Source organism: Planococcus citri, chromosome 3, assembly GCF_950023065.1.
Source record: "Planococcus citri chromosome 3, ihPlaCitr1.1, whole genome shotgun sequence".
Classification (NCBI taxonomy): domain Eukaryota; kingdom Metazoa; phylum Arthropoda; class Insecta; order Hemiptera; family Pseudococcidae; genus Planococcus; species Planococcus citri.
In genome coordinates, this window is record NC_088679.1 from 56771736 (window position 1) to 56797582 (window position 25847).

Below are 25847 nucleotides of genomic sequence, written 5' to 3' on the forward strand. Positions count from 1 at the left end.
CGAAAAAAAGTGGTAACACTGATTTTCATGATATCTCCAAAAAAAATTTCAAAACCCTCAACTATTGGAAAAAGTTCCATTTTGGTAGGTATCGCGGTTATCGAGTAACCCACTGCTGAAATGGATGATATTTCAAGTTCACTGAAAATTTTGACACTCTTTAACAGCCATTAAAAATGGGCTAGAGGGCTGCGATTTGCACCATTGGTCACTCCTTTAAAAGGTCTTTCCACAGACAAAATTTCAAAAAAAAACACCGACCTCCCTCCCCCCCCCCCCCCCCCGTTACCACGTCTTGGTCGAATGGGCGTGGAATGACCCTAAAAAAATCCAACAACTTACTTTGAAAGCCAAATCGTTTAGCAGTTTGTCAGCTGACGTCACGGTGACGTTGACGTATCATCGATATCCAGTCCGAACTTCAAGAGTTGAAGTATAACTTGAAGCATGCGAGCATCCCGTAAGCACCCCATCAGCGAGAGAAAACAACACGAGGTCGAGATGTCCACTTTTACGTGTACTATATTTACAGACTAACTTAACCTAACATCTTTTTAAAAAATGCATCAATGCTGTAGTATTTCTATAGCATATCGCGAAGGAGGGATGGTGGGACTAAGGATGGAACAATGGACAGGAATGAGGAAAGAAAGAAGGCAGACAGGTACAACAGGTACCTACTAATGACAAGGGATTCGTAGAAAGATGGTTTGGCGACAACAATCACTGTCTTCAATATCCAGTCCAAACTCCTAGTTAGTGTAAATACCAGAAAGTAAAAACAGCTAAACACAATCACTGTGTGCTGTGTGTGATAAAATTTTAGTTACTGCTGACGTTTACAAGCAATAGGTACATACAATAGAAGTTCATTTTCATTTCGTGAATTGGTGTTTTTAAAAAATTTTTCGTTTCGTAATTTTTTTAGTTTTTATGTGAGCAAGGTATTAGATTACGAATATGAATCAAGAACTTTCTTACGAAGCTAATGGAAGTTTTCCATTTAATGCAAATATTTCTGGTGAGTTTTTGTAAGATCACTGTTCATTGTTTGGTTGTATAATAAGTAAGGTACCTAATCATTTTTTTCTGTTTTGCAGATAGTTTTTCTCAAAATGCTTCCAAGTGTCCAGAAGAAGCAGCAATGGTTCTCATCATTAGTAAGAGATTTTTTTTGTTTGATCATTTTGATCAACTCTCAACACGTTTACATAAGTATCTTGTGTTAGCGATTTTTTTCATTTTACGCGACGACTTTTGATTTAGACTCGTGGTGGACAGTCCTTTTTTATCTCATCATCCAAACAGCGTGTGCTTTCTTCGCTATCATCGTTGCTCAATGGTTCGTTGGAAATCAGAACAAACAGAATAATTGTCAACCAGTGAGATCAATATTCACAAAGAATGTATCGATTTATGAACTGTATGTGTAACAGAATGAATAATAACAGCGGTATATTTCAGGTATGTTTTCCAGTATCGATCGCATTGAATCGGCATGACTTTGACGCAGCTGATCGGTTCGATATTGCGAGAATGATCGATTATGTTGGCGAACTTTCAGTCTACGAGAGAAAGGCTAGAATATTGAGAATGAAGGAGATTGCAGGTATGTACCTACTGCATAATATAATCTAGTACCTATTTACTGTGTTGTTTAGGTACCTAGCTTATTCTGTTACGAAGATCTGCACAGTAATTTTATATTTTTCATTAGCTCTCAACTGATTGATGTTTTTTGTGGTAATGCTTAATACTTCACTAAGAGTACGGAGAAGTGATTGAATTTTCAGCAAACTTTACTTGATACGAGGGTATCGATGAATTTAATTCATGTTTTGTGGTTACCTTTGATTTTGTTAGCTTATTCTGATTGTGATTTTTCTTCAGAAGGACGCATTCCGTCATAGTCGTCGCTGAGGAGATGTACGTTGAACCTGATTGCAGGAATATCCATACCGGAGACCTTCAAACTTGATAAAATGTTGAATTGGTAAAAATAAAAAATTTCTCGACACTTTCGTCATTTTATATTTCTATAACACTATTCAGGAGCGACTTGGAAGCCTTGCACAGCCACCAAATTATTTTTTCGGTTTCTTCAAAAATTTTCAATGATATCGAATTTTTTCTACACAGTTTTTTAAACAGGGATACGACTTTTTTGAAAATTAACATCATTTTGGGACCACTAGAACCTCGATGCTTTCAGATTATGTAAGTAATTTCTGATAAGATCAATTATTGAAAAAAAGGACAAAAAAATTGAAATTAATTTTCACTTCTGCGTAGAAACAGAATTACAGATGGTGCAATCAATCATAAGATTAAAAGAATTAAAAAAAAAAAAAAAAAAAAATAGATCAGGTACGTACATTGATTTCATAATTGAGAGGGGTTTTGCGATAAGGTCCCTTGTGGTGATATTTCAATTTTTTCAGGAGAGAGCAAACATCGAATCGCTTCGATTTTTTCGATTTTTTTTTTCGATATATGTTGGATGGGAAATTTTGACGAAATTCGTTCATCATCGCCTGATATCCTTGATTTAGAAAAGGGACCTTGTGGTGAACAGCCGAATTTACACAACGTTACAGACTACCCCGCAAAAAAATATCGAGAAATTCGAATTCGCCATGAAATTTTACATAGGTAACAACAATAAAATAATTTTTCCATCGACATTTTTTTTTAAAATCAAAAACAAACAAAAACTTTGATTTTGATTTCCCAAAAATGTGAATTTTTGAGTATTCATGTTCAAATAATTTTTAGAACGAAAAGTTGATGAGATAGGCGAAAAATCTGACTGCACGTGTCATTCGATTTCTCGTGAAAAAGTAAGTAAGTCGGAATCGCCAATAAAAAATAAAAAAACATCGAATCACCACAAGGGCCCATATCGCGAAACGCCTCTCAATTAGTGATAGTGGAGACCATCATTAGCAGGTATAATGCTGGATTTTTTGTTCTTTTCATTAAATCGCATTAAAATAAGAAGAGGACAATAAAAATACTTCATAAACATAGGTAGGTATATTTAAAAAAAAATACTTAACATTCACTTTTTGTAGACATTCTTACAAAAAAGTAAAATAATTCTTCTACGAAGTAAGTATAAAAAAAATTTATCAATACCCATGGAAAACATGTAAACACAACAGACGACATAAAATGAATAGGTAAAACGAAAAATCATCTTAAACAATATAATAAAATTAAGTAATTAATCTTACGTATGGGTAAATCCACTTCGAGAAGAGCCACAGTAAAAGAAAGTTGGAACTTCTCTCAGCTCATGAAAGGTACTTATTTTTCACTCCCTTTCAGTGGCCCACTCAATTATTCGAGCTCATTCAAGGGGGAGGGGAACCGAAGGAGTCTGCTGTAGAAATAATTGCTCCAAGTGAAGATTTTATAACCTCAACTTGATCTAGAAACTCTTTTCACACGAACACTTCGAAATTGTTTTCATTTCTTCACTCTAAGTTCGAACCCAATCGTAAAATTTAATCAAAAATCATAAAATTTGATACCAATAATCACTCTTCGAAACGATTTTACAACTCTAGATAACCCCTAGATCAAATTTCTCCCTTACAATATTAATATCAAAACTGTTAAATTCGTTTCAAAAAACTACACTTTCCATTCTGAATGAAACTTACACGAAGTAAAATATCCAACTGAAGTGTTTGGATGGGTTAAAACTCGAATAAGTTGACAAAAGCGTATTAACGAATATGTTTCAATGTAACAATTGTAAATGAGAAAGAAAAAAGAGAAGAAGCACAGATCGTAAATTACACTTCTCTTTAGTTAGGCTAACGGGGTTAAGCTAATAGAAAACTAGTTACCAGCAAAACTTGGCATCGTAAAAAAAACAACTACCTCGCACCATTATTACCTAATATTTTAAACCCCTAGCTAGTTTTTCTTTTCCTTGAAACGATGTGAAATTATTTTAATCGATCGAATTTATGTGGTCGAGAAATAATATTCACATAAAAAGTCAACCTTTTACCTACGAGTACTCATACGACAAGTTGAAAAATTCCAGTATACCACTCTTTTGATTATCGTCATATTTGTGACGCTTCTGTTGTGAGATAGGTAGGTACGTAAAAAAAAGTGAATTCAAATTTTATGACCGATTCCAGCATTACTAATAAGTATACCGAGACACCTTGACAATAGAATTATCGTTTATAACAACCTCCCTCTGTGAGAATAAAAATACTAAACCTGGTAACTGGTTAAATATACAACTACTGTTTTTACTCGTATACGTATTACAGCAGCTCGAATTACAATATTCCATAATCCAAGAGTGGATTTGGGTAGAGGGGGAGGGGGCAAGAAAACTCCTCTCACCTGGAAAAACTTACACAGGTAGGAAGATAGGTAGGTAAGTACCTACAAGTTATACAGAGATGAGAAGACGAAAATAATACAAGAGGTAAAAAACACTTTACTGTATAAAGTGTGACTAGATAAAGAAGTTATTTTGATGCGATGGAGCTTAGAAGTATCCATGATCAGCATATCCTCCGCCATGTGAACCTCCTTCGACATGACCATGTTTCTCACCTTCTTTAACGCTGCCTTTCTTACCATATTCGGATTTCTTATCGTGATGGGCTTCTTGGCCTGCTTCTTTCTTATGGCCTGAGGCTTCTTCAAAGTGATGGCCTTTATTCTGAATACCTTTCTTTTCTCCATGGCCTTCGTGGTAGCCAGAGTCGACATGATTCTTCTTGGCCGAACCTCCTTTTTCTTTGTGGTGCTTCTCGTGTTCGTGGGCATGTTCTTCGTGCTCGTCTCCGTTGTGAGCTTCGTCATAGAACACTTCGTCTTTTTTGTATTCGTCTTTATGATGCACTTTGTGGAAACCGGTTTTCTTATGACCTTTTTTGTGGCCTCCTTTTTTGGTAACTGATATACCTTTTTCGCCATCGGCGCCTTTGTATTCTTTGATTTCTTCTTTTTCCTGCTCCAGATGGCCTTTCTTTTCACCTTCTTTTTCGCTGACAATTGCTTTCTTCTCTTCTTTACCATGTTTGGCGTCTTCAGCTTTGTCAAATCCTTCTTCCTTTTTATATCCTTGTTGGGCTTTTTCGCCTGCTTCGGCTTTGTGGGCTTCGACATATTTTTTGCCACCTTCTTTGTCGTAATGTTTTTCTTTATCGTACCCTTCTTCGAATCCGTCACCTATACTGCCACTTAAGAAAGATCCTTCTTTGCTCAAATCACCGCCACTGAGGGTGGATTTTTTGCTAGAACCGGCCTCTTGAAGAGGTGGGCTTCCTTCGACTATTTCGTTGATACTTTTAGGAGAGGATTTACTACCGGAGGAAGACTTACGAGAAGATGATTTACTTTTAGATGGTCGACTCACTTGCTCGGAAGATGAAGATTTGTAATCACTGCTCTTTGGGCTGCTGCTGCTCCTGCTGCTGAAACTGGAACTATCATCGTCGTCGTCGTTGAATTGGAATTTCTTTCGACGATCCGGGCGCCCACCGTGGCCACTGACTGGCTTATGTTCGCTGTTTTGTCCGGCAGGTTCGTATTCATTTTTCGTGTACTTGACTCGATTCGGTCCGGTATTTCCGCCGGATGTCTCGACAATACTGTAACTACTGTAAACAGCCTGATTTCTCGGATCCAGCTGATCTAGCTCGATCACATTGGCAGCTGCGGTTAGATCTTTGGGTTTATTTTGAACTTCTGTACGTGCGATCGTCGCACAGTCGATTTTGGCGAAAAACGCGATAACCACAACACAAGAAACCGAAACCAAACCGCTTCGAGACATGTTTGCGAGTACCGAAATACGGCGGTGACCGCGAATGCGAATCTTTACGTTGAACTGGTAAATCGTCGTCGTCTACAATACGCGTATCAACTGTCGGCGAATCGAGATATCCGGTAGATTATATACTTCTAGGTGCATTAGCTCGCGATCGGAAGTGACGAAAGATGACGTACGAGGGAGGGAGGTAAGGACAATCGATGCACACCTCGTATCTCTGTATACCTACACCGAATTAACATATTTGTTTTCGAGCACCACGAAAAATCGACTCGTAATGCGTTATTAAAGGTAAAATGCTCGCGTTGATTAGGCGTATAATCGCTCCAGTCTAAACTAATTGAAATAGGTATTTAGCACACGGTCTTTTCTTCTTTTCTTCGCCGAACCAACCGTGACTAAAAAGCTTTGACGGTTACACCTACACATACTCGTATACGTGTATCTCATGAGTACATGGACTGCAACATGTAGGTAAGAGGTGCTAACTATACACGGTGTAATTTCAAAACCACCTTTTAAACGTCGTTGTCATCTTATCTCAAAAGGGAGGTTAAAATATACCAACGCATTCTTCGTCCATTTTATACTTCATTTAGCTCTAAACTACTCAAGAGCTACTGGATTTCAAATGTTTGAAAAAAACGTTACACAGAACCTGCAAAAGGGCAGTTCTGCGTCAATTCGACCAAAAAGTGGTAGGAGAGGGGGGGTCAGCAATTTTTTTGAAATTGCTTCTGTGGAAAGACCTTCTGAAGGGATGACCAATGGCGCAAATCGCAGCCCTCTAGCCCTTTTTGAAAGGCTGCTAAAGGGTGTCAAAGTTTTTAGTGAACTTGAAATATCATTCGTTTCAGCAGTGGATTACTCAATAACCGCGATACCTACCAAAATTGAACTTTCTCCAATAGTTAGGGGTTTTGAAAGGCTTTTTGGTGATATCATAAAAATCAGTGTTGCCACTTTTTTCGTACGAAAAAATTAGCTCGAAAAGTTTCAAAACGTAGTTTTCATATTCGTTCCGACTCTCAACAATTTTGTATGGACAACTTTTCATGCTGAAGAACATAATATTGAAAAATTAGGATGGCATTATGTCGTAAAGTCGATTTTAAAGACTTGGATTTCTTTCGAAAAAATGCGATTTTTCGATTTAAAACATGATAAAAAAGTTTTGATTGGTGAAGTTGACCCATCTGACCCCTATTTTTACGTATCCGTTGAAAAAGTTGAAAAAAAACCTTCACTCGATGAAATGAACTCATCACAAAAAAATCAAAATTCGAAAAAATTCAATTTTGAATTCCAAACATTAAAAAAAGTAAGCATTATATTCAGTTGTCTTATTTTTACCTCTTTCTGATGTATGTATTTCATGAAAAAGTTGATGAAAATTACACTCAGCAAGAAAATTAAAATTCATTCATTTTTTCAATGTTTTCGAATTTAGACTTTTTTGTGATGAGTTTATTTCATCGAGTGACGGGGCTTTTTCAACTTTTTCAACAGGATTCACGGACAATTTCCCGAATCCATTTGCCCGAACGGATTTAACCCCGAATGATATTTTGCCCGAATTTTGCTACCCCGAATGCCAATTCCCGAATCCATTTCCCCGAATTTCTGGTTCCCGAATGTTTTTTACCCGAACAAAAATTTCAAATCATTACCGTGGCAAGGCGTTTGCAGTTTACGAGTACGAAGCACAGTATAGAACTCTCATAACTCCTTGCAATGGCAAAGATATAGAGAATAATAAGTTGTTTTTCGATTCCACCTGATGGTTGGAAGGAACCATCCGGATCTCCATGTCGCCCTTCGAGAAATTCAAAAGGAACAAGCGCATACCGAGGTCGCGGTATCAGAATTAAGCATGGGACGCAGGGTGAAAGCACAACCGAAAAGGAAATGGATCGACCTCCAAAATCAAATCAGTGGCATCGTAAGAAATTACGATGTGATTACGTTGAACGAAATGAAGAAATTGTATTTCTGCAAACCTTAAGTTACATCGTCCGTGTGTAAGTTATAAAAAATTTAAAGTTTTATAAAAAATTGAAACTCCATTGAAAGCTTTATAAAAAATTTAAAAAATTCAAAATCTATTCGGGAATCAATTCATTCGGGTAAATTTTGATTCGGGATTTTTCCATTCGGGGGAATGGCCGGGAACCTTTCAACAGATACGTAAAAATAGGGGTCAAATGAGTAAACTTCACCAGTCACAACTTTTTTTCATGTTTCAAATTAAAAAATCGCAATTTTTCGCAACTATTCAATTTTTTTAAATCGACTTTACGAAATAATGCCATCCCAATTTTTTAATATGTTGTTCAGCATGAAAATTTGTCCTTATTATATTTTTTCCAGAATTTTTGAGAGTTGGAACGATATGAAAACTACGTTTTGAAACTTTTCGAGCTAATTTTTCGTACGAAAAAAAGTGGCAACACAAATTTCTATGATATCACCAAAAAGCCTTTCAAAACTGTTAACTATTGGAAAAAGTTCCATTTTGGTAGGTATCGCGGTCATAGAGTAATCCTCTGCTGAAATGGATGATATTTCAACTTCACTAAAAACTTTGACACTCCCTAGCAGCTTTTAAAAAAGGGCCAAAGGGCTGCGATTTGCGGCATTGGTCATTCCTTCAGAAGATCTTCCACGGGAAAAATTTCCAAAAATTCGCCGCCCCCTACCATTTCTTGATTGAATTGACGTGGGATGACCCTACTTCATTTAGCTACGAAACCAGCCAAGAACGAGTGCATTTCTATTTTTGACAAATAAAGTACAAAAAACTTGCAAAGGAACATCTGTCCATCTTTTTCTTCAAACACAACCATAAAATTCGTGGATGCCGAACTGTAGCTCTCAGTTTTAATATATTTCAACCACGTCCAGTAATTACAAATACATTTACGTGTCAGCACGAACATAAATACTTAGTAATTGTACATCTATGTATCCGCAAAACAATACAGCACCAGCACACGTCTATCGGTAAAGATAACCATTGCAAGATACTCATTCGTACGCTTGTTCTCTATTCCTTCACTACACTCCCTCCAACCCACCCTCGCCGGTTTTCCAAGCAATCACGAATGCACCACTAATACACATACATGTTGACGTTACGCTTCTCGAACAACTTGGCGGTAAATTTAAGCTGTACCTATACCTGACTACACAGTATAACACATCTCGCACGTGGATTTATTACTTTTGTTTTTTGCTTCAAAAGAAAAAGTAAATTACTTTCTAAGTATATCGTACTACACCTAACTCTTTCGTCTCGACCGAACAGCAATTACTTTTACTCGCATCATCACCTGCTTCGATGAGATAAACTCTGTGAGTTTGTTACGAATTTACCCTGAACGTTATCTCGCGTGCTGACCATTTATTTACAAATGTTGGATTATTACGAGATAGGTAACCCTTTTGAAAAATTTATGTTCATTACTTTATTCAAGATGGTTTAGCATGATGATCAAGGTACGACTCTCATTCCAGAATTTTGATTCATTTTTCTATGAAGTACTCACTTATGCTCAAAAACTTTCAAGTTAGTAACTGATGCAGCAATTTTTCATATCCAAGTATTTACAAATTTAAATTGTCACCAAGATTTGATTTGAAAAAAAAAAACATGGTACCTATCTAACGGATTTTTTTTGTTGAAAACATCACTACTTTGTCAAATAAATTTTCAAAAAGCTATCCACTCGACCCCTCTCCTCCCATCCCCTCCCACCAAAAAAATTAACAAAGTCAAATTTCTCACAGGAACATTTAAAAAAAAAATTAAAAATTGAAAGAAAATTTGTAAAGCAGAACATTTTTTCATTTCAATCAGAATTATGAAATGAACGCATTTAAGTACATACGTTATAAGACAGGGTGTCAAACCAAATTTCAAGTACATATTATTTCGAGAGGCATCAAAAACGATGGTTTTTTGTGTGATGAGTTGATCATAAGAAGTTTATTATTTACTTTGAAATTTTGAAATTCAAAATTATGATTTTTTTTCGAAAAATCCAAAATTGAAAAAAAAGAAAACGAGCCCAAGCGAAGCGAGGCCAAAAACTCTAAAAAATTCAGGTTTTGAGAAGCAAAAAAAAAGTTTCTTCGTGCAGAGAAGAGTTGATTTTTCTGATTCAAACTTTGATATTTTTCGAATTTGAACAATAATTTTTCAATGTGGAAAAAGAGAAAATGGCCCGAGCGAAGCGAGAGCAAAAGTTCTCGGAAATGTGTAATTCAAGCACTAAAAAAGTTGACAAATGAGCTCTTTTCTACAGAATGAAGATCAAGAAAAAGAAACGCATTTGAATTTTTTCATTTTTTCATCACCTTTTAAACAAAAATTCTTTACTTTCACTACCCATTTTTAAAATCACTACTTTTTCACTAATTTCACTACCTGTTAAGATATACCCTGAAGAAAAAAAAACGTCTTCAAGAGAAAAGCGACCAGATCTGATTATATCCGATCAGACCTGTTAATACTACTTATCTTTTCGAAAATTCGGCATTGGCAAAGTCATTCCCGTTGAAAATATGTATGGACTTATAATAATGTAAGAAATTTTATTCTAAAATAGAAAAAAAAATCAACAACAAATATACATTAAGTGCCGCGTTTATCAAATCGATTAGAGATTGTAATGCTTCTGATTCTGATTAAGCTAAATAATACCTTCGTAATCTTGTTCGGCACATTAATTGGACACAAATACGAGTATGACGCAAAAAATGGGAATAATTTGTTCCCGTCCTTGCTCGGAAGTCCAAAAACCAGGTTATACATTCAAATTTTACAATGGAATTTTAGAGTCCGAAAAAAAATGCTGAAATAGTGTACCATACACCTACCTATTCGAGCCGAGACAGAAAAAGCTGTAGGTATCAATTTTAGAGCCAATTTTTAAAAGTTGAGTGAAATGAAGGTCACTCGTTTATTATCTAATCTTGTTATATTATTAGTAATTCCCACTCTATTTGATACCTAATAATGATTTTAATATAAGTAGGTCTATAGGTACCAACTGTTTGAATTTGTTTTCTATCATAATAATATGCTTGTATTTAATACGCGATGACTCTTGCAAGAGCAGAAATGTTCGAATTATCTGTAAATTTGTGATACGATTTGAATGAATAATGCACAGTTATTTTTTTTTTCGCGCTTAATCTCTACACAACCGTGAAATTTTAATCGACTAGATTTAAAATTGAATCATTTTGGATATAAATAAAACGCGATAAACCAAGAAGAATATCAACAATTTCAAAATGTTCAGAATACATCCAGCATTCGTTATTATATTAATCAAGTATTGGTATTCGGTTATTTTTTGGAACTATCTAAGTTCATTTCGCCAATCTCGAAAACTTTTTTGTGATAATTTTCGAAATTTCAATTAGAACGATTTCAATTCTTGTAATTTCAATATATTTCAACAAATCGAATTCGTGAGTGAAGAGACATCGAAATCTAATAAGTATAAATCACAATGAAACGAAGTCACTTCGCGTATTTCGTGCTTTTTTTCATGTCATCGATTTCACTGAAGAACGTTATTTGTGACGGTGAACTTCTATCAAAGCAAGATGGCAAACTAAATATCAAAATAGCTGTAATACTACCACTTTCTGAAGAAAAAGCGGAATTCAAGTGTTCAGATAGATTTTACCCCGACACGTTACAAAACGTAGAAGCTTTGTACTATGCATTGGATTTGATAGAAAAGTAAGTAAAATAAGTCGGTTTTTCATGATTTTTGAGTCATCTTCACATAAGAATCAAGTTATATGGTTGAGAAATTTATCCGAAAAATCCCTCCACCACCTCTTCCTCCTTCTCAACACAAAAGTAGCTAATTACAGGTAGGTACATTCGAACTTTAATTCATTTTTACCTATTGATTTCAGTGACGACACACTTCTACGAAATATTACTCTGAATGTCGATGTAATAGAAAATTGCAACAGTCCAATGCTAGCAATGAGACATTTGTCAAACTTGGTCGAACAATTGCAGGTAACACTAGCCACCATATCACATATCTACCTCTTATAAATCGTATCTAGTACATACCTACTTTGATTTTCAAAATAAAAATGACTAATGATCAAAATCAAATGTTCAAGGTGAAGTCAATATACGACGACAATGCAACATTTGGACTCATTTATACAAATGATTTGGTAAGATTCAAATATGAAACTGTTTTCGAGTTATTTCCCAACTTCCCGCGTATTAGTTATGAAGGGCCACCGAAGGAAATAATAGATGTGAACGACATTAAAGAGGATTCAACTTCATTTTTTATCACGTTAACATCCGGTCATATTTTTATAGCTGATGTGATATTTGAAATTTTGAAACACTACGATTGGAGATACATCACAATATTTGATCCACCACGTGAGTACTTACTTATTCCAACAGGCTATACAGCATGACTTCTAGAATCAGGTTACAAGTTGTTAATTTTTTTTGAAACGTTTGCACATATCATTCTTATGAACACTGCAGCTTGCGGACACAACGATGTGAAAAATTTTTTCATCAGACGAGCTGAAGAACTGGCTAGAAGTGATGGAGTTTGCATTGATCATTCAACTGACGCCTTGTGCGAGGTAAGGAGTTTTCATTATCTACCTGAAGTTCTTCTCAATAAGCCATACATATATATAGTACGAAAGTAAACCACTTACTCAGGTTTGTGATTTAGGCAAACGAGAGATACAGACTCGAAATCGATTTTATACCTCCGAATAATACAGTCGATGTAATTATTTGTTATTGCAATCAATATGAAATTTTGGGACTGAAGGAAGAATTGGAAAAATACAACAAAAAATACGTAGTTATCGCAGGGTAGGTACTTGGGTTTCCAATTTTTTCGTGTTTACCAAGTCGCTATTCATAATTTTGTTCACTGAATTCGCGGGTAAAGATACATTAAGGAATATTGGACAGACGAAGAACCTGTAGAATGGACATCGAATGTAGGAGACCTGTATTACGTCACACCAGCACCACAACAAGATGAGAAATTCCACCATTATTACACGTCTTTGTCAATAAGAAATAATACAAGACATCATTTTCTTGAAAAATTCAGGGAACGATACTTCAAAGCACAATTCAATTCCGAAATTGGAAACGAAGAAATAATAGCCGATAGTAAATCACTAGAGTGCATTCAAATTAACGTTTGAAAGTGATATTTGAATTGATCCAATTTTTTTTTTGTCAGCTGAAGCTATTTATAGAGACACTTACAAAAATAATTCCAAAACGTCGTTTAATATCATCAAATCACTATACATCATGGCCTTTGTTTTAGACGACGCACATAAAAGAAAAGGTACACGAAACCGAGTTTCTGCGGTGAGTACTTTAATGAAGGTAATCAAGTTAACATACCTATTTTTATCAATTTTAATTTATGATTAATTTGATTACATTCCAATAGGGATCGAAACTTCGCCAAGTCAATTTTAAATTAGTCGACGAAGAAGTGAGTTTTACTAGACTAAGAGGTCTACTAAAAGCAGAAAGGTTCGTAAACTTTTTTTTTCAGCAAAATGTCCGTTGAGATTCTCAGAACAGAATTCGAGTAAAAAAAAACCAGGTGGATGTGCTCCTTATTTTTGAGAGGGCGAAGGGCTAAGATTGAGTGACAATATCAGTTGAAAATGCAACTATACAGTATTTCATTACCATTATTATGAACCAAATTACAATTAATCAAGATTCTCCTTTGCGCTTCCTCTCATCCAATCGTCTTCGACTTTTTTTGAAAAATTGTAGAGGGGGGATTCAATAAAAAAGTTGAAATATTGAAAAAATAAATAAATAAATAAATAAAATAATGAAAATTTTTTATTTGATGTAATAATTGATCATTTATGGTAGGTATTCATTCATTTAGACGTAAGCAAGAACACAGTTTTCGATTTTTTTCACTTTTCCAAAGGTTTTGCATAACTTGCAAAAATAATACGATTTTGGACTTTAGATACCTACTTCAAATTCTGCGCCGACCTAGGCCATTGCATTCAGAATCTAAGACTGCTTTTAAGGTAGAAACGTAATGGTGCCCATTTTTTGACCCATTATTGCCAATTTCAAGAATATAAAATGGGTGAAAATTCTTCTCTTCAAGGAAAGTTTTGAATCATGGATATGTTTCTCGTTCAATTCAATAATGGATAATTCCTTGAATTTGTTCTACAATTTGAGTTTTTAAAAGTCTGACACGAGGTCAGAAAGTCGAAAACATTTTTTCCATGCATTCAAACGTTTAACATGATGTCAGACAGTCATAAGTTTTTTTTTTCGTTTTCATAGATTTTTTTCAAGCTTTTCAAGGTCGTAAGTCTGTAATAATGTCAGAAAGTGAACAATATTCTTTTCAAGTTTTCAAAAGTCAGAGTGACGATCCATGTCAAAAACTTGTAATAAATTTTTGACAATTATTGACATTGCATCCCGCTGTCGTTAGAAAGCTTGATAAAAAAAAATTCAGTCTACTTTCTGACATTATGCCAGACTTTTAAAAACGGAAGAAAAGCAATCAAATTCGTTGTGAGATTGACTTTTGAAAACGTTGAAAAAAACCTTATGGCTTTCTGACATTATGTCAGACTTTTAAAAACGGAATTTTCAGAAAAGATTTTCCGATATTTTTTCAGATTTTTCTTAAATTTAGAATTCTAAACATTGAGTTAATTTGAGCAAAAAACATATCAATGATTTAAAACTCTCCCTTGCGAGGAGACCTTACACCCATTTTTTCTCAATTTTTTTAAATTGCATACCTAATGCCCAAAAAATTGACACCCCTGTTTACTAGATTATTTCACCAGTTTCAGGAATTATACTTATTTTTCGATATTTTGGCATACCTAATTGGTGCAAAATTGAGAAGAAAAATTGCCAGAATACGAATTTACCAAAAATAAGCAAATTGCAAATGTTTAACCGCTCAGTAGAACCCTATAAGTGGTGTTGGATTCTAGTGGCAGTAGTTTATGTCCACGCAGAATCTCACATACCCTACTATTTTTTGGGACTAGGCCGAGCCAGAACGAAAAAAATACGATGTTTTTTCGGAAGTGCTCCCTCTTTGAGAAATCTTCCTTCCGGAAACACTTCCGGAGCTATTTTTATTTCTGATCAACTTTAAAGTCAATCAAAGTGAAAGGCTCCACTGAATTTAATCCAACCGAATCCTTCAACATATTTTTGCGACCCATCTCAATGATCATACCTGAAAATATCTAATCATTATTGCTGTAAACTTCAGATTCAATATACACAAATTTCAAGAACAAAAACACGAATCTGGTCGTCTAGTCAAAGTCGGCGAATATATGAAATACGGTGACACAGATGATGATCTTGACTGGGAAATAAAAAGTTCGCTACGAATACGAGGCAAACTAACCATGATGGACGCAGCTTCCCAATATTCAAAAGATTTTCCGAAGCAGATATGCAGTAAATTGTGCCCAGCAAGACACGCAAAGGTAAACTTTTAATTTCAATGACACCGAATTTTTATTCAACAATAATAAAGTTATTCGGAATTCTCTCACAGATAATATATCAGTACAATCAATGTTGTTGGGAGTGTGTTGAGTGTAATCATTTTGAGAAGTTGAGCAGTAACGCCACTTCCTGCATAAACTGTGAAGACGGTTCAGTGGCAAATCAAAACAGAACTGGTTAGTTCATATAAAATCACTGTTGAAGCACACCTATTGTAAAAACTAATTATGTAGGTAGTCTTTACCCTGAAATAATTTTTATTTTGCAAAATATCTGTTACACAGAGTGTACACCTATTGCTGATATTCTTCACCTACCAATCGAATGGACAGATTACCAGAATTTGATATCCATTGGGTTCTCATTAATTTCCATTGTACTGACTGTGATCGTATCTTGTGTATTTGTTAAATATCAAGACACACCAGCAGTCAAGTCCACTACCAGAGAACTATGTTACGTTATGTTTGCTGGGATTATTTTGGTCAACATTACACTTTTCATTTCAACGGTGACTTTGAGTTTTGGAACATCAGATATGAAAGTTCTGCCAGCAATGGGTTTCACGATGATATATTCCGCTTTATTAGTGAAAACCAACAGAATAGCTCGTATATTGGTCACATCTAAGCATAAATTTGCCAACGTGAACCCCAAATACGTATCATTGAAGGCTCAGGTAAACTCTTGCTCATTTCATTAAGACCTACATATATCAATATTTAAATTCATATATCTAGACACCATACATCTTTTTCAACTTTCACCTAGATCACAATAACTTCAATACTGATCGGAATAGAAACACTGGTGTGCTGGTTTGCAGTAAAATTACACTATCCAGATTCGAATGCCGAAGGAAACGACTTCATTCTGCGACAGTATTACCTAGATGAAGCGTTTTTTGTCCAAATATTTGCATTTGTAGCAATATTAATTTTGCTCTGCACGTATTACGCTTTTAAAACGCGAACTCTACCTGAAAATTTCAACGAAACTAAATGTATTGGGTTTGCCATGTATGCTACTGTAATAACAGCGATAGCTTTCAGCTTAGTGTACTTTGCAACTGAGAAAAAGGTTTGTCCAGTATAAAAATCAGCTCAATTTACAATCAAATCCATTATTTTGATAACAATCAATTTAATTCCATTTCAAATTTTTCGCAGATATTGGCGATGAACTTATGTGCTTCGATTAATTCATTGACGATTCTGGTGTTTTTGTTTTCGCCAAAATTGTACATCATTCTGTGGACCCCTGAGAAAAACACTAGAGTCTACTTTTCACCGGTTTCCTCCAATATTCGCAGTTACATGGGAAATGAATCACGTCCCAATGCATCTGCACCATCCAATCAGTCTTTCTTGTAAGTCTTGTCATTATTATCTAAAATACAAATTTTTCACTAGGAGTCAAAAATTCATAAGCAGACTAGGAGTAATTTTTCCTCAAATGATTTAAACGTGGAAGAAAATAAAATTGAATTTTACACAGGCTCGAAAATTCGGGACCACAACCAAGCCTCAACAACACAGCTGAAGAATTAAAAGAGCAAGTACGAGATTCCATCACCAAAGTTATGAAAGAACTGGACAATATTCCAGGCAGAGAATTGAACTTAGGTGAGCATAATAATTAACTGCAATCAGGACGTAGCGAAGTGCTATTTCTGTGGGGACAGAAACTACAAAATTCTTGACTGAATCATCTAAAAAATTCCAAGCATCATAAAAAAAACTTGATGAGTAATTTATCAAAAAAAAAAAGTGTTGGAAATTTTCTAATCAAAGGGTTGAAAAAAATCATTTCTGGTGTATGAAGTTGATTTTTTTGGATTCAATACCTAAGTTTCTATTCCAATTGGAATAAAAACTTTCCAGAAATTTCACACGTGCTTAAAACAACAAATTAGCCGAACAAAGTGAGAGCAAAACGCTTTCGAAAATTCAGAAATAAAATAACATAGTTTTTTATGCAGATGAGTGAGTCAAATTTTCAGCACTCAAAATTTGAAAAAATTGCCCAAAAAAATAGTAATAATTTTAGCCGAACGAATCGAGGACGAAAGCTTTCGAAGATTTCTGATTCAAGAAGTAGGAGGAAATTGTTTTTCATCTGGCAGAAATTCCAAATGAACGCCTTAAAGTTGAGAAAAGAAATCAACGATTCGAATTGAAAAGAATCATGAATCCAGCAATCATAAAATCTTCATTTTGCCATAACATTCGTAGGAAATTTTCAAGTCTGGATTTATTGTCAGTTTTTGAATTTTTCCAACTTTTCACTTATTCCCTAAAAATTTCTCAATTTTTGCTGAGTGGGTGGGAGGGGGACAAGCTGCCCCCTCGCGTCGTCTTTGATTGAAATATCGTGCAGAATATCAAATAACTTGCATGCCAATGATAGATAAGTAAGTAATTTCATTTTTTATTGATTTCATCACATTCTGTCTTTATTTGCTTGAAGGGACATTGAAAGAAAAAATCAAAAAAGGTGATTTAGAACCAGATGAAATGGAAAACACTTTGAAAAAAGCGTATTCAGAAATTGTATGTATGATGAAATGCTGTTCGTGATCAGCGATCATGATTACCACAATAGATAAATCATCAACTAATTTTTGAAATTCAACTTTTTACAGATTGAAAAATGCAAAGTACAATGCCAAGTTGAGCTGAATCGCATTCAGAAAAAAGTCAAATAGAAGATGAGTTATTTTATGGAAGCTATATAGTTTAATCGTGGAGCTAATCAAGAATTATCTAAGTATACTGGTGAACATTTGTAGTTGTTAAAACATGATTTTTTCTCAAATTTTACAACGAGTTTTTTGTAGACAAGGAGCTAAATGTTGGTTCAATTTCTGGAATAATCAAAAATCAAACAACGGTAATTATGAGCCATCATCATGAAGTTGTTAAGTTTTATGAAAAATTGAACAAACCACAGTTCCTGACATAATTTTTACAGACAAACAAAAAAAAACTTTCTCACAATACATATAGCCCATCTCTAAAACTGAAGAAGCTGTAGGCAATTGGACATATTTGAAAAAAATTACAAGTTCTTCAAAATTTTGAAATTTTCATGACTTGAAGGTAACGTTTGGTCAATCTTTTCAAGGCGAGTAAAAAATGTTATTTTGAGTAATTGCCTATCCTTGAAATTGAAGGAGCTAGAAGCAAAAATTTATGAAAATTCTGAGGTATATTGGAATTTTATAACACGATAGAGCCTTCCATTTCAGAAAGGGACTTTTTTGCGAGGGAGCATTTTCGTGTACCTTAAAAAGTTACCTATGTCAAAAACATCGGTCAAAAATTTGATTTTTTTAAATTTTGACAGTTTTAAAAACAGAGATTTTCACTCTGGTATCTTGCGTGTTTACGAAGTAAAATTATACAAGAGGAAGGAAAATGGGGGGAGCCCCTTTGACTGCTCTTTATAGTCGTGAACTTCTTTTGACCAACATTTGATTCTGTACTCAAATCAATATTCAATTTTTAATTAATGATTTTATCAACTATAAATTTCTACTTTTTGAAATAAATAATTGCCATATTTTTTCACTAATTTTAAATTCATCCAAAAATAGCAAAATTGCTGATATTTTGGTAGCCATTGCGAGGTAAAATATCCAAAATTTTTCATGCCACCTGGTACCAAATCTCAGTCAGCCAAACAAAATACACCCAAGAATAGCAAACACCAAACCTATTACACTTCGTTTACACCTCACTGGCGTAAAAATCCTCGAACTCGACCTCCCCAAACAAATCAATACCACCACGTACGATGATAATTGTTTCGATATGTTCACGTCATCGTGTCGATCGCGGTTCGAACGGGGAAAGGCGAATAGAAAAAAAAGAAAAGAAAAATAATCGTACGTTAAAACCACAAATTAACGCTAAGCTACCGGTTACGCGAGCTCAGCGAGCTACAAGTCTGTGTTAAACATCCAGTTCAACATAGCTCCATAGGATATGTACAGGTAGATAATAGTGGTATACTATATGGTGCATTTAAAGGAGAGAAAAAAAAACAGAAACGAAAAAAAAAATGCTACTTTACGCATCGAATCGACCAGGTGGCTGTTTAATTGTTTGGTTTTTTGGGTACACGAACATCTTATACCAGTGTGTTAGGGTATGAAGGGTGAAACGTTGCAACAATAGAACTAAGCATCGGATCGATTTCAAACACATTACGGTTTTCACACCTCGTCACCTGTCATTTTTTAAATGCATTTTAATTAGGATTTCTTCGTCAATGTCGCCTCACTAAACAAATGTATCGCGACAGTCGTCATTTTCATTTTGTCTGCGCTTACATATTTTAAACATGTAAATTGCCAACCATTTCCAATCTGTGCGGTTTGTATTGAGGGAAAAAATCCGGTAGTATGTTGTCGTTTTATTTTTCCTCCAATTTACAAATCGTTTACACAATTTCAACGTACTTGAAGCGATAAATAGTTTTTGATTTGATACTATATTCTCGGTCTTTTTGTACTCGTATGTACCAGAGCTAATTTCGCGGCCACATTTCTCTATTCGAACGTGGTGGAATCGTTGAACACGTTTAACGATATTGTAACATCTGCAGTCTGCACATCACGAAAACATTTGTAAACATCGCATATCACCCTTTTCCCAAAAAAACCACCACCTGTTAATTCTGTGATTTAAATATCGCTGAATTTCACCGAGTACGTTTTCTCATAATATATTGAAATTTGAGAATAATCGAGAAGACGTAGATGCTCATGGAGTGAGCCAAGCTGACCTTTCAGTTCTCCCAAACCCTAATTAAAAGGGGGGGAGGGGAAATATGAAAAATTGAAAAAACCAGAGTTCGAGGTAGCAAGTTGAAAAATAAATTAATTTTTTTAGTCGTATCGCCCTCTGCTCCAATTGACGCCCTTCCTCTCCTTCTACGAGACACCTGACTTCACTTCAGAGATGCAAGTACGTGTTAAGGAATAGATCTGAATAAATTGCGTATAAGCATATCGGTTTCATTTCACACACGATGAAGAACCTTGCTATCATCTATAAGCTCGCTTATTAAATTGACCGTGAACCATAATAAACATTACCTAATCGACTAATCGTTAATTATTTCTCATTGAATACTCATTAAAACGATCGGATGGTTTTTTAAAATACCTCCACACAAATTAGGTTCATTAAACCTGGAATGGATAGAACTTTTTCCCCATTTTTCCCCCTTTCTATCAAGATATAGTTTTTTGCACTTTTCGTCGCGGTATGTGAGGGTTATAGGTACAGATATGGGTTGTTTTATTCGCGACGACGACGACGACCAAGCGAGCCCGAACCGATAAACCGAAACGATTAATTATTAATTAAAACTCTTTTCGCGCGTGAAAATTAATAAATGAATTTATCATTATAAAAATACTAAATAGGTAACGTCGTGCCCTCGTCCGACCCGATCGCCGTTTCGTGCCGCCTTAATCGATACCTTAATATCCGATTAACGATTTATCATACTTGGCTGCTGTGTAGGTAAGTAAATACACATCGTATAATGTACCCCCCATACCCATACTGTATAAATAGGTATCTAAATCTATGCAGTGCGAATGACAGAGAGATAAAAAAAAATCGCCATGTACCCGTGAAATGGATACGCATAGGTTTTTAATCATTTCTAGAATGATCTGCCAACGTTTTAAAGGTCGCACGATTATCGTTGCTTTATCGATTTAACGTTTAAAAATACTCAGGTGGTAATCGCAAAGAACGCATTATTCTTCGCATTCAATGAGATTCATTTTAAAATTGATGCATATGGATTCAGTAGTCGATTACGTATGTTGAGATTCTGTTCGCATAGACGTACACGTTTTAAATAAACGATCGTATATGCGAGGAAAACTTGGAACAGTTTTAAACTGTCTCCTTGATTAGGTCAGTATAGGCCACCAAGATGCCATAAAACGCATATGAACCGGTTTGTTCGTCGTAAGTACCACGCATTAGGTCGTGAGATGCGATTTTTACGCACCTGGCTGTCATTGCTGAATTTTAAAATAGCAGCTTTTCACACAAATACGGATAGGTAATGGTGATAAAAAACGATAATTTTAATATTTATGTAGAAAAATCATAGGCAAATATAAGAATGTTCAAGAAAAAAAAAATAATCTAAATTTTTAAGATAATACGTATAATGTGTTTTTTTAAGAACCAATTTTACAAAAATTCAGTCTGTTACCCCCCCCGCTCCTCTTTCCCATCTACTTCAAAAGAACACAGCCGATCATCGGTCACAAATGATGAATTGGTTCTTGCCCCAGATTTGAAATTAAGCGTTGGAATTGATCGTTCAATTCTAACAATTCGACAAGTTTTTTAAAACTTCATCTTTAGAAGAGAAGTATCAACAGCCAAAATTTTTTTTTTTTAATCAAAAAAGTAAGCATCTAAAAATAGTCTCTACCTCTGCACCCAAATTTCAGGAGTTGAATTAATTTTTATGATTTTTGGCAAACTTCTCAAAATTTAAATTTAGACTTCTTCACTAAAAAAAAATCTCGACAATAAAGGTATCAAAATCTCGAAAAAATATGGTAAAAAAATTTTAAAAAGTAGGCATCCAAAAATGAACTTTACCTCCGAGCTCAAGTTTCAGGAGTTGAATAAAATTTTTTGATTTTTGATGAGCTCTTAAAAATTCAAATTCAGACTCTTTTACCAAAAGAAAAACCCCTAATATTTACTATTTACTATTTTAAATTGACATAAAACGCAGAAATGTTGGGGTCAGCCTCATTTCTGACCTACAAATTGGATTAACACTGCGTACTTTTGAATTTTCAGTTTTCAAATGAGCTCCACAAAGAAGATTGAAATGAACTATCTGCACGGTGTTTAACTAGCAGGACAACCATGAAAAATCAAGTTAAAATAAGTAGAACTTCTAGGAAAATATTTTTTTCAAATTTTTCATTTATTGAAGAGGGACGAAAGGTAGTAAAAAAGTTTGTCGAATCGAAATTTTACCAATTTTTTTCAAAATGCAGAATTTCTTTAGATTTTTTACTTGTTAAAGAAACTCACAAAAAAAAAAGTATCCAACAGTCAGCGTCTCTAAAAGTCGTCTGATTTTCTTACAATACTTTAAAAACCTGGCATAACATCAAAAAATCGACTGAATTTTTTTTCAAGTTTTCAAAAGTCAGAGTAAAGCAAATCGGCGTGACGGAAATTTAAAAAATACCCCTGATGCAAAAAACATATCAATGTCAAAATTGAAAAAAAAGCTTGAAAATTCTCAAAGAAAGAGGGGGAATAGAAGAAAAATAATATTAAAATTTTGATTTAAAAAAGGGAAAAATATGTTTTTGCACTTGAAAATTTTTTTGGAATTTTTTCCTTTTACCTACCTCTTGAAGCTACCTATTGAATTTATGAAAAAGCCATCCGAAAATTTTAACCTTCTGATTGAAAATTACAGAAATAATGATAAGAGAGCTTCCAAAGACGAAAATGAAAAAAAAAACTATGAAAATATTCTCCATTTATTGGTCTGTCTGTGAAATCTTCACGTTTGAACAAAATAAAAAAAATTACATGAGAAACTATCAAAATTTCTTCAAAGAATGGTTTTCCACGAAAACATTTCCGTTTGGCTCTTTAAAAAAGTTACCCACCCCCTCTCTTGGAAGAAATCCAGACCTTCGTTAAAAGAAATTAAGTCTGACGCTGACATGAAAAATTTAGGAAAAATTTTGTCATTTAGATGTCTTGATGTTTTTCATCTTCGAATTTTTCACGATTGTATCAACGTAAAAATTCAGATACCCGTTTGAATCCTACTCTTCACTAGTAGAATCGATTAGTGGCGGTTTCAATCCAACTTAGAACTACTGTGTACATTTTTGGTTTTCTTTGAACCGACAGAGTTATTTGTTCGAAAAATTGAACTTAGAACTACTGTGTACATTTTTGGTTTTCTTTCAATCGACAGAGAAAATTGTTCGAAAAATTGGGGTCAAATCGATCAAGCAGATCACGAGCACATTTTATCAAATTTGCAAAAACTAAATTACATTTCAACTTTTTCATGAGATTTTCAAAAAAAAAAAAAAAAAAAAAAAAAAAATCATCACTGAATTTTGCTGAATAATTTTTGTTATACCTAATTTTATTTATTTCGTTATTTTCAATTTATTTTTTAGAACTTGCTGCGATTTTTATTTTTTAGAACTTGCTGCGATTTTATCAAGTTACTTACCGAACATCAACGTCATTTCCACATCTTCGTGATTTTCGGAACCAGAACAGAGAACACGATTTCTGAAATCAGATAAATAAACAACCAAAAAAATGAATATGTGATCAAAACGAAAATTTGAAGAAATCTATTTTTACAGCCTTTTATTGAGAGTCTACTCAGGACTTGAAAACATCCCATAATATTAAACAATTATTACAATTTTTGATACCAAAAAATTTCAATACATATAAAAATTTTAGGTTGTGAAAAAAATCATTAGAAAACTTCAATTTTCGAAAATTAATAAAATCCCTGCACATCAAAATTGAAAAAAGACATTTTTGTAATTTTAAAAACATGAATAATAAACAGGTTATGGCACCTCATTTCAACACAAAATTTTTCAACTAAGTAAAGTTTTGAATTTAGAAAAAAAAAGAAACTATAAAATCATAATAATTTTAGGCATTTTTATTCGACATAGAAGCTCAATTTTCCACTCACCTCAAGAACTATATTTGAAATCTCCAATCTCAAATTTCAAAATGACATGTTTTCGAATCCATATGAGACTCCAAAAATATTTTTTCAAGAGATCTCTTCAACTTTCAAAATATTTTCAGCAGAAGAAATTTTAGTTCCAAGTAACGTCGAAACGACAATTTCGAATTCCTCATTTGAATTTAATTTTAAAAAATTAAGAAATCTTTTCCGAATAATAATTTCTCAATTTCTAACACATTTTTTGGGAAAGTCTCTCATTTTTCACTTGATTGCCTATTTGAAAATTTTGCATGTAAATAATTCGTTTTTTCACACATAATGTTTATTTTCAGTTTCGAGTTAAAGACACTCAATAGTCGAGAAGATTTCACATCAGACTTCACACGACTATAAAGGTCAAAAACGATAGTATTACTATCTCAATCTTTACTCATGTTTAAAGTGTCCCCCTCGACCCTCTTCACCTGCATTAATATCTCAAGTACACATGTAGATACGTGGATATTTATTTCTCAAAAGAACACTCCCAGAAACCTCCTCACGTTGTATGCACCTAATTTAATATGCATTTACGAAATGCAAATCAAGCACCCGAGTCATAATATAACCTATCGACCATCGTAATTTTCAATTACTTCAAAACGTCGAAGCGCGATAACTCCTTACACTGCAATAAAAATAGGTCACGAATTGCATAAATAATTTCTATTTAAAATCATCGAGTTGGTCCTGGCGCATATGAAGCTTTCAAAAGAATGCTGCGTACATAAATCTCGCATATAAAAATAAATATTAAATAAAAATCAACGCATTACGCGTAGAGATGTCAGGTTGCCTACAGAACGCGTGCTGGGGTGAGACAGAGTGGGGAAGAGAGACGCGAGAAATCATAAATATTGCACGCTTCGCCATATGAGCATTGAACATCTATCAACTCGTACTAACGTCACTCAAAACGTATGTTCGACAAACCTCCACTAAGCATTACGAAATTTTCAAGATGAAAATTTTTTCTCAAATCTCATCTGCTACGAGCTGCCATGCCATAAGTACATACATATATAAAATGACCTACTTCGAGTAAAAAATACCCCCACCACCCAACCGATCCTATAACTTACTCGAATATACTACACTTATAGGCGAAGAGTAAAAAAAAAACCATACAGAGAAAAACAAAAGCTAAAACACAAAACTGGTTTCGAGTTCACGGATTTTATCTGATAAAAATACAGTAGCTACTGTTTCTCGTAAAGCGTATACGCAGAGCAGGCGTACGCAGGCGGGGGGCCCGAGGAAAAAAAGCTAGTTTGTTTATTAAGAGGATAATACTTAGCGTGAAGACTCATTAATAACACTCTCGGGACCTGGCACACAGGGATCACCAATTACAAGGACATAAAAAAAGACCAACAGATACGAGTAATAAAAGAACAGAAAAAGATGACAGCAGCAGCGAAAGCAAAAGGCTGGACCATGTCAAACACTTGCGTGTAATTTATCATGTAAACCTCGTACAATCTTCCATCCTCTTCTGGAGCGTTACGACTCCAGCCTCCGTAGGTTTTTTTTACCGTTTTTATCTCGCTCTCTGCCGTACTCCAGATAAGATAATAGCTGATTGCTTCTAAAAAGAGAGACTAGGCAGGGCAGGGAAGGCGGTGAACGTGCGGAGATAGACGAAGATACACTATGTGCTGG

At 34.4% G+C, this 25847-nt stretch overlaps 3 protein-coding genes and 1 long non-coding RNA gene across 6 annotated transcripts in view; 2 read left to right on the plus strand and 2 right to left on the minus strand.

Annotated features, from left to right (window-relative positions):
- The window catches only part of LOC135841164 (uncharacterized), a 264305-nt gene that overhangs the window by 69525 nt on the left and 168933 nt on the right, over positions 1-25847 (minus strand). For both annotated transcript variants that reach the window (XR_010557852.1, XR_010557851.1), the window contains one exon: positions 23661-23722. This is a non-coding gene — a long non-coding RNA (uncharacterized LOC135841164). The remainder of the gene's footprint in view (positions 1-23660; positions 23723-25847) is intronic.
- LOC135841043 (uncharacterized) lies at positions 734-2017 on the plus strand. 2 transcript variants are annotated; one of them, XM_065357830.1, is made up of 6 exons: positions 734-852; positions 929-1021; positions 1101-1160; positions 1267-1382; positions 1465-1609; positions 1891-2017. In XM_065357830.1, exons 2-6 carry the CDS (start codon positions 961-963, stop codon positions 1908-1910), a joined length of 402 nt encoding a protein of 133 aa, XP_065213902.1. In that variant the 5' UTR covers positions 734-852; positions 929-960; the 3' UTR covers positions 1911-2017. The 2 variants fall into 2 exon arrangements, with proteins under 2 accessions (XP_065213902.1, XP_065213901.1); XM_065357829.1 differs by lacking the exon at positions 734-852 and having other exon boundaries at positions 859-1021.
- LOC135841137 (transcriptional regulator ATRX homolog) lies at positions 3148-6040 on the minus strand. Its single transcript, XM_065357954.1, has one exon. The coding sequence runs from the start codon at positions 5816-5818 to the stop codon at positions 4523-4525; it is 1296 nt and encodes a 431-aa protein (XP_065214026.1). The 5' UTR covers positions 5819-6040; the 3' UTR covers positions 3148-4522.
- On the plus strand, positions 10856-18214 carry LOC135841138 (metabotropic glutamate receptor 1-like). The gene is made up of 16 exons (XM_065357955.1): positions 10856-11573; positions 11756-11864; positions 11975-12251; positions 12363-12466; positions 12562-12707; positions 12787-13016; positions 13090-13223; positions 13309-13394; positions 15145-15367; positions 15439-15565; positions 15674-16068; positions 16161-16469; positions 16559-16758; positions 16887-17014; positions 17859-17941; positions 18034-18214. The coding sequence occupies exons 1-16, from the start codon at positions 11338-11340 to the stop codon at positions 18094-18096; spliced, it is 2850 nt and encodes a 949-aa protein (XP_065214027.1). The 5' UTR covers positions 10856-11337; the 3' UTR covers positions 18097-18214.